Raw genomic sequence first — 12158 nt, 5'->3', positions numbered from 1 at the left:
TCCTTCTGCAGATCGTATTTTCAAAAACCTTGTTTTGTACTACTATGCTGGAACTCTCTCTAGTTCCTCTGTAGAGTCAGACGCTCTCCCCCAAACAAATCAATTTCAAAAATACATACTATAGCGTCCAGCTCTTATGTCTTTTTTTTCGAATTTAAATCTCGTTTGGGCTCCCCCCAAACCTGGATACTTAGATACTTAGCGGCAAGCAGCAAAGAGAGGAGAGCTGTTTTCTTTTTTTAGTTCAAATAAAAGTGCCCTAGTTAAGCATCCATGTTTAATCACATAGAAAAGCTACCCAGAGTTCACTCGGAGGAGTTAAAACAATCAGCCGTAGATACTAAGAGACTATGGTTGCTGTAATTACTGAAATACGAATATGCTCCTTAGCGTGTTTTAATACGCTGCTGAAAATCTGCCTTTTCATGACGTTCTTTTTTTAAAAAAAAAATGTCATGGCTTTCTCGTTAGGAATGTTTTACATGTGGGGAGTGTATTATTACCATTGCTACATGACTATTATTAGCAGTATTGCTATTAATAATAGTTTTAGTAGTATTAATAATAATGGTGATTGCATTTGGGAGGATGCTTTTCAGCCTGTCTCTGACTAATGTGGCTTGATGTTATTAATAATTTAATTTATTTTTCAATTAAACATTTCATTGTTTATGAAACATTTAATTCTTCGGCTATTAAAAATGCAATTTAATCTAATAATTAAAGTGACGATAATCGTCGTAATAAGTGATTAAACATAGCATGGCTGGTCCCTACTTCCAGATCCATAGACTGGTGGAGTAACAGACTTTAGAATGTCGCCAGCTGTTCCGATAATAAGAAAAATAATAGCAGTAGTAACGATCCTGTGGGAAGAATCCAGAGAAAGAAATATTTTGGGGAATATTTAAAAAAGGCAGAATATATTTCCCCAAAGGAATAACGGAGAAGATCTTTTTTTTAAAAAAAGACATAAACCAGCCCCTGCCCCTCCCCTCCAGCCAGAAACCAGCTGTCAGAAATGCAGATGTGATAATCCATTCAGGAAGGTTGGAGCCAGGAAGCTAGAAGCTGATGAGATTAGGAAGACAAAGACCCCTAAAATCTACATACCCCACCCAAACTCTAAAAGACATGACCTTTGGGGACATAATAGGATTAACCCACCAATACCAAAAAAGGGCACACTCCGACTCAGGTCAACCGTACATGACCCAGGAAATACAAAGCCTCAAACAGGAACAGGAAACCACCTCAAGAGCCCCAGAAGGTATAAAAACCCACCCACTCCCATGTGGTCAGTTTTTCTCAGAGCCATCTTTCTGTCTGGCTCCGCTCTTCAATAAACTCCAACCTTTTTTCTAAAGCAATCTCCATTTTGTTTGTTCCCGGCTTGGACTGGGCCCTGATGAAGATTTTTCTTTCAACAATACCAGTGCCAATAGCAATAACAACCCCTAGTAACAAAATAGGGAGTAACAGCAATCATAGCCATACTAACAATAACAACAAGTAGTAACCCTAGTAAGAACAGCAACAACAGAAGTAGGAAGAATAACGCCAGGAACAATAACATTAACAATAATAAGGATAGTAACAGCAATACTATTAGCCCTAACATTAACAATAATAATGACAGCAATAAGAAAAGCTGGGGGTCTGCTGGAGGCCTGGAAGTCTGCTTTCTCCCTCTTGGGACCTCTGGGGGGGTGGAAATAACCTATTTTAAGTGTCTTTTTGTCTTGGACAAAGGACTCTAGGCTGTGTTTTCAGATCAGCATCTATGCAAATAGACTCAATCACTCATTTTTTCCTTTACGGATTTATGAGCTCTGTCCGAAGTTCGTAATAAACAGCCCAACATCTAACCAGGATCCCTGTTCCTCTGTGCACCAAAGAACCAAGAATTTCCAAGAGACCCTTTTTCTTTTTTTTATGATAGAAATAAGGCAGGGGCCTGAGCAGATCACCCCAAACTTCTGTTCAGAAAATTATTTACTTGTTTCAAGCCTTATAACTCACATCATGGACGTAAAGCTCCCTAAACGGTGGTTCAAGGAAAAAAATATCTTCAACCTTGCAAGCATAAAACATTAAAAGGAAAATAAAATGGGAAGAGAAAGGGGGGGGAACGGCATAAAAATAAGGCATAGTAAATAAAACAAAGCAAACGCGGGTACTTGTTCCCAGTTATGCCTTATAGCGCATTCTCTCATAGAATTAGTGATTTGCAAAAGGTGGGTTATTTTTTTCAAGTCGGCATACCAGAAATGGCTATTTATATTTATTCATTAGTAAAAATGAAAGTGGAGAAAGTTTCGGGCAAGTTCCTTTTATACCCGGAAAAAAGCCAAACTGCCTTTTTAAAGCATTGTTCTCTTGCTACACTTTGCACGGGCTGCTTCTTTTTTGTTCTTGGCTGCTGCGACTGTGAATGTTACACAACAGATATTCCAACTTCCAAGATCTGCCATGTCTACAGCTAGGTAAGACGAGCCAATGGGCAACTGCTCTCTGAGATTAACTGCCGCCCCCTCCCCCCATGGGTGTTGGAGTCAGCAAAAAAGGAGTCAGAGAGGAAGAATGTGTGTGTGTGTATTTGTGTGTGAGTGCTAGCAGGTTAGCGTGCTGCAAAAGCGCAGTAAATCCTTTTTTAGATTTTGAATTCTGCATTTTTAGGGGATTTTGAATGTGTGGCGCCAGCCCTCCTGCAAGTTCTGTTTGCAAGGCCAGGCCAGGAGCAGAGTACTATGGCTAGTTGCTGATGAGCAGGTGACTCATCAGCCTGCAAATGACATTCGCGAGACCCTGGGATGCGTCGTAAAGACACGCCAGTTGCTAAGCGTCCAAATTTTGATCACGTTCACGGGGATGCTGCAACTACAGTAATAAAGGAAGGGACCCATTCGAAGTTACTATGCCAGATTGTTGTTGTTAGTTGCAAAGTCGTGTCTGATCTATCGTGACCCCATGGACAACATTCCTCCAGGGCTTCCTGTCCTCTACCCTCTTCTGGAGTCCATTTAAGCTCACGCCTACTACTTCAGTGACTCCATCCAGCCACCTCATTCTCTGTCATCCCCTTCTTCTATTGCCCTCCACCTTTCCCAGCATGAGGCTCTTCTCCAGTGAGTCCTTCCTTCTCATTAGGTGGCCAAAGTCTTTGAGTTTCCACTTCAGGATCTGGCCTTCTAAAGAGCAGTCAGGGTTGATCTCCTCTAGGACTGACTGGTTTGATCACCTTGCAGTCCAAGGGACTTGCAGGAGTCTTCTCCAGCACCAGAGTTCAAAGGCCTCAATTCTCTGGCGCTCAGCCTTTCTTATGGTCCAACTATTGTATGCCAGATTAGCATAACAATTAAATTGCTGGCATTTGTACCAGTAAGACTTTGAGACTTTGACTCAATCCCTTCTCTCAATCCATCTCCAGAGTTATCTCGGTGAGAATAAAACTAGGAAAACACACACACACACAAACACACACACACACATACTCCTACACCCACATGGTGGGGGAGTCTTTCTTTGAGAAAAGAATATATATTTATACGCATGCAAATAACTCGTAGTTGTCAAAACCAGTCCTGTTGCATTGAAAGCAATGTAGTTATTTTTAGTGGCTCTATTTGTAGGACCATCTGGACGGTTAAGACAATTTTTGCGCGAGGGTGAGGGGGGGTTTTACGTTTTTGCAGCCCCTCCCCAACAAAGAGTGGCTGAGTTGCAGCAGAATGTGGTCGGCCATCTGGTTGTACTTGAGAGGAATCGGTGGGGGTTAATCCTGCCTCTGACCAAGGAACAGTTGACTGATGAACGTTGGACACAGTCAATGTTGTCTTTATTTGCTTATAATCCTTGGGGACGTCTGTGTCAGAGAAGACCAACCAAGATGATGAGGAGACTGGAGGTTAAAACACATAAAGTACAGAGGGGGAGGGGGAGACAACCAGCTGGATCAGACCCTTCGAATGAAAGAATATTTTACAAAGAATTCCCAGGAATTAAAATGGTATTCTGGGACATCGATGATATTACCTAGCTAGCTTAAAATCTGCGGGAAAGCAACCAAATTCTGAGAACACGAAGAACCCAACGTACTCAACATAAGTGTGTATATTCTCTACCACGAGGAAGCAATTTGTTTGTATGTTTGAAAATCAGGTGGACTAAAGTACTTGGCATTTTGAGTGTAAAACAATAGTCTTTTGGGATGTTCCAAAAACATGTGCTCCTTCAAGGGACTACTGTTCAAACCTCCTCCATCTTTCTCTTTAGGGTTCCTGCTCTCCCAGTGAAGAATCTGAACGGAACTGGTCCAGTCCACCCTGCCTTGGCAGGTAAGAGTAGTAAATGAGTTGAGCTGCAGCTCATGAAAGCTGATGCCTTTTTAGTAAAATATGGTAGTCAGAAAAAGTGCTTCCTTCTCATTTTTTTTATTAAGGAACATGAAAACCTTGATTTAATAGACTGTCAGGATGTCATGCCTGTCAAATCCAAAGGTCTGTTAAATCCAAAAGTCCATTAAATCCAAAGGTCTGTTAAATCCAAAAGTCTGTTAAATCCAAAGGTCTGTTAAATCCGAAAGCCTATTAAATCAGAACGTATGAAATTAGTTTTGTTTGAATCACTTGCTTTCTCTATTCCAGGAATGACCGGCATCTTGATGTGTGCAGCAGGTTTGCCCGTTTGTCTGACGCGAGCCCCAAAGCCCATATTGCACCCCCCGCCTGTCAACAAGAGCGACATGAAGGCAGTGCCGGGCATTACCGGCATTTGCCGTAAAACCAAGAAGAAACATTTGAAGAAGAGTAAGCTGCCTTCCTCCTTGGTCTCTGAGGGGTTAGAATGTGGGGGGGGGGGTCGCACGCTGGACGCAGGCTTTTGGACCCTTTTAGAGTTGGCAGCCATTTTGCATCCCACCAAAGAGGGATGCTGTACCAAGGACCCTGAGCATTGTGGGAAATTCTGAAAGGCCACAGAGAGTGAACTGTTTGGCTCTGGGTAAGGCCTGGGAAAAAAACTGGAAAAATTGGGGGGAAAAACAGAGTTTTTTTCCAAACGGCTTTGGGGGGGGGAAAGGGGGGGGACAGAAAAAAACCTTGTTCTTTTCCCATTTTTTCCCATCTCTAAGTCAGACTTTGCATTACTTTGACTGAAAGTGACTGGTGCAGGTGGGAACGAAGAGGTATAAAATGGCTTTCATGAGGACTAGAGCAGTAGACAAACAGCAGCAGTCATTTTCACTGTCTCTGTGAGTGTGGGTGTATTCGTGCCTTTGAGTCAGCACCGAGTCTTCTCTTCTCTCCAGGCAGAAATCCCGAGGACATGGTGCGACGTTATATCCAGAAAGTGAAGAACCCCCCCGATGAGGTGAGCTACTCCACTTTCTGACCCACCGGTGGGGCAAAAAGTATAAAATATCCAGGCATGAGTAGATTGATTCTCTCCCCCCCCCATCAATCTATTATTTCCTGATTATCAGAACAATCAATCAGTGGAACGGCTTGGCTTCAGAAGTTGTGGGTGCTCCAACACTGGAGGTTTTCAAGAAGAGACTGGACAGCCATTTGTCCAGAATGATACAAGGGTCTCCTACATGAGCAGGGGGTTGGACTAGAAGACCTCCAAGGTCCCTTCCAGCTCTTATTCTATGTTCTATGCTCTTTGCAAGGCTGTTGTGCAGTAAAAAGGGGAGAGATCCTGGAGTCTCAAAAGAAGAGGTAGAGATGAAAGGAGGATTAAAAATAGAAGCAAATGACTTGGAGCAAAGAGCTGCTAGGCGCGAGGTCCCGGCTGTGTAATTTTCAGCAACAGAAAAGTGCTTGCATTTGCACCAAGGTGGAGCCATTATTATCATGAAACAGTTTGTGGTACATTTTAGGATTCTGAGTCACCGAAAGGCACGCGTCAATATGTGTTTCCGCCTACAGAGGTTGCGTGAGCATTTTGAAATGATAAAAGTCCAGCGGTTAAGAGGCAGGATACGAATAAGTAAATAAAAAACATCTTTCCCATCTGGAAGCTGGCTTGGATCTGCAGGTCATCGCTCCTTCTGGTTCGCCCTTGGCACAAACTCCCCCAACAACAGTCTAGAACTAGCACCAGAAGGCAGGACGAGAAACAATGATTGGAAACTGGCCAAAGAGAGAAGCAACCTGGAATTAAGGAGAAATTTCCTGACAGTGAGGACAATCAACCAGTGGAACAGCTTTGCCACCAGAAATCCTGGGCGCTCCATCACTGGAGACTTTTAAGAAGAAGCTAGACAGTCACTTGTCTGAGATGGTATAGATAGGTTCTCCTGCTTGAGCGGGGGGCTGGACTAGAAGACCTCCAAGGTCCCTTCCAGACCTATTCTATTCTATTCCTTTCCTCTTTTTCTTCCTTCCTTCCTTCCTTCCTTCCTTCCTTCCTTCCTTCCTTCCTTCCTTCCTTCCTTCCTTCCTTCCTTCCTTCCTTCCTTCCTTCCTTCCTTCCTTCCTTCCTTGTCTGAGACGGTCTAGGTTCTCCTGCTTGAGCAGGGGGCTGGTCTAGAAGACCTCCAAGGTCCCTTTTCCAGCTCTATTCTATTCTAGATTAGAACTAGAGATAGAGATAGATTGGAAGGTTCCTTCCAACCATATTATTCTACAATTTTTTCCTAATTTATTCCCCGTGCTTTACAGCTCCCTGCAATCCAACCGCCATCCTTGTTAGTTATTGCTGACACACACCCCCACCCTACTTGTTTCCACCCCCAACAGGACTGTACCATCTGCATGGAGAGATTGGTGTCCTCCTCGGGTTACGAGGGCATCCTCAGGCACAAGGGTGCCAAGCCGGAACTGGTAGGAAAGCTGGGGAAATGCGGGCACATGTACCACCTCCTTTGTCTCGTTGCCATGTACAACAACGGCAATAAGGTGAGCCCTGATTCAAACGGGTGGCTGGCGGGGGGGCCGTGGGTGGGGGGTGGGGGGAAAGGAATCTGGGGAATATTATTGGTTTGGGGGCAGAGAGTCTCAATAAAGAAGAAATATACGGAGTCACCGCAAACAGTGAGATGACCAGTATTTAAATTAGATAGATAGATAGATAGATAGATAGATAGATAGGTGGATGGATAGATAGATAGATAGATAGATAGATAGATAGATAGATAGATAGATAGATGATAGATAGATAGATAGATAGATAGATAGATAGATAGATAGATGATAGATAGATAGATAGATAGATAGATAGATAGATAGATAGATAGATAGATGAGAGAGAGAGAGAGAGAGAGAGAGAGAGAGAGAGAGGGAGAGAGAGAGAGATGAGGGAGAGATGGAAAGAAGGAAGAGAAAGAGAAAGAAAAAGAAAAAGAAAAAAGAGAGAAAGAAAGAAAAGAAAGAAAGAATGACAGACAGACTTTGGCCAATCACCAGGAGACGGTGAGTTCTAGTCCCACCTTAGGCATGAAAGGCGCCTGGGTAACTTTGGGCCAGTCTGTCTCTCTTAACCCAAACCACTTAACAAGGTTGTTGTGGGGAAAACCGGAAGGAGAAGGAGTATTGTGCGTGTATTCGTTGCTTTGAATTATTTGTAAAAATAACAAAGGCGGGGGAAATCAAATCCATGAATAATGTAGAAAGAAATAGATGAAGACATAAATAAAGAAATGAGTTTCCCCTCCACCACAGGAAACAGACACTTAGCCGTTTATCGTCTTGCATTAAAATACCACACTGGATCTCTTATCTCTAAATAAATCCTTACCAGCCCTTCGCCTTCAATCCTGAACAGCAAAAGTCCTTTTTCATTACCACATTTCCCCCCCCCCTTCCTTTTCGGCTGTCCCTTTCCGTTTTTTTCTTCCTTGAAGTTTTGTCTTAGGGTTTGTCTTTTTGATGGTAATTTTTAATGGAAGGGCTAAATGGGGGGTGGGAAACACCTTGGGCGTTGTGCAGCCCATCGATTTAAATAAGTAAATAAAATCATCAGCCAGCGGGGCTCATTGGCATGTCACGACCCCTGGACGGCTGACCTGCGCCCCCTCCTCATCCCTTCGCTTCCTTCCGCCCCGCAGGATGGCAGCCTCCAGTGCCCCACTTGCAAGGCCATCTACGGGGAGAAGACGGGGACTCAGCCTCCTGGGAAAATGCAATTCCACGTGATCCCCCACTCTCTCCCCGGCTATCCGAATTGCAAAACGATCCGCGTTCTGTACAACATCCCCGCGGGGATCCAGGTGAGAAAGAGAACGCGTGCCGGGTACGTCGTTGACTTACGGCCACAAGAAGTGAGCCCGAAATTTCCGCTGCCAAGCGAAATGGAAGTTTTGCCCCATTTTACGACCTTTATTTTCTTGCCACGGGCGTTATGCGAATCACTGCAGTGGTTAAGGGAGTGGCACAGTTGTTAAGAGAAAATGGCTTCCCCCGTTGACTTTGCTGGTCAGAAGGCCACCAAAGGGGATCGCGTGACACCCGCCCTGCCCCCGGGACGCTGCAACCGTCATAAACACGAGTCAGTTGCCAAGCGTCTGAATGTTGATCACGTGTCTGTAGGGAGGCTGCAATGGGAGTAAGTGTGAAAAAAACGGTCACAAGTGACTTTTTTCGGTGCCGTTGTAACTTCGAACGCTCACTAAACGAACTGCCCATAATTTTGACTTCACTAGAACTTCAACCAGTCGTAAGTTGAGAATTACTGCTACTTCCTTCCGTAACACACTTTGTGGACTAGATGCATGGGGGTTTTTTTGCCTCTCCCAACTCTCTTTATTTCTTTCTTTCTTTCTTTATTTTTTTTTGCTTAAGCAGGGCGTAGAGCATCCAAATCCTGGGAAAAAGTTCACCGCACGAGGATTTCCACGTCATTGTTACCTTCCGGACAACGAGAAAGGCAGAAAGGTAAACCTCGACCTTTGACTTTTAGGGGACTTCAATTGGAACATACGCAAATGGTCGCCGTTCCTTGCCTTTGTGATATCGTTGCTCCTGTTTTGTATCGATGGTGTTTGTGTACATGCCCTGGTGCTTCACATTCTCTTTCTTCCTCATGTTGCTGTCACTTGGCACCACCACACCGTCACTGTCTTCTGGAGCTCGTTTACTACCACGATGTTCATTGGCTAGCCCAGCGGTCTTTTATGACTCATGGACTTCAACTCCCAGAATTCCTGAGTCAGCTGACTCAGGAATTCTGGGAGTTGAAGTCCATGAGTCATAAAAGAGCCAAGGTTGCCTACCCCTGGGCTAGCCCCTATGGAACCTCCAGACAGATAGGCAGGTGGTAGCCAATCAACCGGACATCGTAGTAATACACAAGGACCGGAAGACAGTGGTGGTAATAGCTGCAGAAGTGCCAAGTGAGAGCAAGATCAGGAAGAAGGAGTATGAGAAGCTGGAGAAGTAGCAGGACCTGAAGGAGGGTGTGGAAAGTCAAGTCCAAAGAGGTCACAGTGGTGGTAGGAATATTCGGGGCCGTGACTCCTAAGTTGAGGGACTCCAATTGATCCCAGGAATGACATCAGAGCCCTTTGTCCAGGAAAGTGTAGTGCTAGGAACAGCTAAGATCCTGCACAGAACCCTCAAAATCCCAGTCCACTGGTAGAAGACCCTAGATTAAGGAGAACAAGACCACCCAAAAGAGTGAGAAAGGATATTTTTTTAATGTATATATCCTTGGTGGCGAACCTATGGCACGCATGCCACAGATGGCACGCAGAGCCCTCTCTGTGGGCACGGGCGCCATCGCCCCAGTATTAGGCCTTCAGCTGGCTTTAGGCCTCCACCGACATGTTAAAAAAAAAAGGTTCAATCAATCAATCAATTTCAACTTCTCGCGGGGAAAAAAAAGATCTCGCAAAGGTGGAATTGACTGAACCTTTTAGTCCCACCCAGTCTGCCATTACCACTGCAGCCACGCCCACCCAATGGACCACACCCACACAATTGGCCACACCCAGCCAATGGGCCACACCCACCCGGCACCCGACGATACATAAGTGGGTTTGGGGTTGTAGTTTGGGCACTCGGTCTCTAAAAGGATTGCCATCACTGGTGTGCCTTTGGCATCTAGTCATGCCGGTCATATGACCATGGAGATGTCCTTGGACAAGCGGTGGCTCTTTGGCTTTGAAACAGAGATGAGCACCGGCCCCTAGAGTTGGAAATGACTAGCACGCATGTGCGGGGGAACCTTTACCTTTACCTTTATATCTATATTACCTTCTCCTCATCCAGATTTTGAAACTCCTCATTGTGGCCTGGGAACGCCGACTCATCTTCACCATCGGGACCTCGAACACGACAGGTGAATCGGACACCGTGGTGTGGAACGAGATTCACCACAAGACCGAATTTGGCTCCAACCTCACCGGCCACGGCTATCCTGACCCGAACTACCTGGACAATGTCCTGGCTGAACTGACAGCCCAGGGGGTCTTGGAAGCCAACCTGAAGGACTGAGAAGGTTTTTGTTTTGTTTTTTTGGCCTCCGTCCACCCAACGCTCCTCCTGCCTCCATTTCGCCACGTGCGGCGCAAGCGCTGCCTGTCTCTCCTCCGTCTGCCCATCTGTGTCTGTGTTTGCTGATTGGCGAGGCAGCCGGCTTTGGGACGGTGCTTTCCACCTTCCCAAATTGCTTTGACTAGCTTGAACTTCAAACCACGGAGGATACGGGGTGTTTTCCTCCACCACCACCCCCGGGCAGGATTCGCAACATGATATTCGGGGTTCCCTCCCTGGAAGAAACAACAACAATCCGAAGCTTTGTGAGCAGCCGATGCAAACCTTTTCTTCTTCTCTTCTTTTTTTTCTACCTGTGTGTGTAATTCTTGGCCATTCCCATGGATTCAAGGCTCACTACTCCGAATGCTCCATCTCCAGCTCCTCCAATCTCACACCCCAGGTTGTGCTGCCTCCTTTCGTCTCTGTTCCTCGCTTGCCTGCGTGGCTCTGCCCAGAGAAGCAGGGAAAAATATCCAACTTGGGCACCTAGGGAAGGCTGACAGGGTGGCTTCACAGCAGGCAGAATGTTGTCAACCAGCTTTTGTCGTCTGGCTTCCATGCAAATAAAAAAGGGGGCCCATCCCCATTTCTTTGGCTCTGTTCTCCCCCACCCCACCCCGCCCCAGCCTCAGAGATGTTCTCTTCATGGATGAGATGCAAAGTTTGTCCCCTAGTTGGTGATCTTTCTCCTTAAAAAAAAATATACTGCAGGATGGAGGAGGTTTTTTCCGTAACTGGAGCCACAGCTGGTGGTGAAAATTGGAAAGCTCACAAGATCTTCTCCTTCCACCGTTCCAGATAGATTCCCTTTGGTTAGCTGTTTATTTAACAAACACAAAGTACGTGTTGCGGGATAAAGCATCCAGCCACAATGCTTGGACAGACAAGCCTTTCTGACTGTCGGTCTTACATCGTCTTCTTCTCATCTCCCCAAACACCAAAATACATAGTTTTGGACCTGTGTTCTGGACCATTTTGGTGGTGATGGAAGAGGGCTGATTCCTTTTTTCCTGCGGCATCAAATGTCTGCATCGATTTCCTTCTTCTGCTCTTTTCGGTCCATCGTCGACACTGGAGATATCCCATATTCTGAAGCCTAGGGGGACCATTGTCCTCTTGGATGGTTTTTAGAGTCTTGAAAGCGAAGTATCAATCCATGGGGGGGAGGGGTGTCTCAGCATGTGTGGGGGCAATTGCTCCCATTGCTTCTGCCATTCCTGAAAAGGCCCAGGCTTCATCCAATAAGGTGCCGCCTTCTGTCTCCCCTTGCTTGACGTCCGTTCGACAGTTTGCGTGGCACTTGAGGTTCTCCTCCGCTGAAAGACGAAAAGAAAGTGATGCCTGTTTCTGGCTACTTGCAAACCGTACAACAGCCTGGATCGGTTCTGGAGACGTCTCCTGTGGCGAACTTCCTACCCTCCACAATCTTATGTAGCATGTTCAATTATCCAGATGTGAGGGCAAGACTGGGACACGTTGCCAAAGAGGATGGGAATAACTTAAAAAGGAGAAAATGTAACTTCTATACACAGCTTTGGTCCATATCAAGCAGATGCAATAACAACAACAACAACAATAATAATAAAAATGGGACAAAAACAGAGCAAAATGTTATTGGCCATGGTGTCACCAGTGCAGGATTGGTCCACAAACATCATTAGTGGGAGGTTCCAGAGAGCC

General features: G+C 45.6%; 1 protein-coding gene across 2 annotated transcripts in view; it reads left to right on the top strand.

The window, feature by feature from the left end:
- The window catches only part of DTX1 (deltex E3 ubiquitin ligase 1), a 29076-nt gene extending 17012 nt beyond the window's left edge, over nt 1-12064 (top strand). For both annotated transcript variants that reach the window (XM_081339243.1, XM_081339242.1), the window contains 7 exons: nt 4276-4337; nt 4647-4808; nt 5309-5370; nt 6744-6902; nt 8051-8212; nt 8787-8876; nt 10212-12064. In XM_081339243.1, the coding sequence (XP_081195369.1) occupies nt 4276-4337; nt 4647-4808; nt 5309-5370; nt 6744-6902; nt 8051-8212; nt 8787-8876; nt 10212-10436 (922 nt within the window). In that variant the 3' untranslated portion in view covers nt 10437-12064. The remainder of the gene's footprint in view (nt 1-4275; nt 4338-4646; nt 4809-5308; nt 5371-6743; nt 6903-8050; nt 8213-8786; nt 8877-10211) is intronic.
- The last annotated feature ends 94 nt before the right edge of the window (nt 12065-12158 follow it).

The sequence above is a fragment of the Vipera berus genome (genome assembly GCF_964194415.1).
Source record: "Vipera berus genome assembly, chromosome: 14".
Classification (NCBI taxonomy): domain Eukaryota; kingdom Metazoa; phylum Chordata; class Lepidosauria; order Squamata; family Viperidae; genus Vipera; species Vipera berus.
This window is presented reverse-complemented; position numbering and strand designations above follow the sequence as displayed.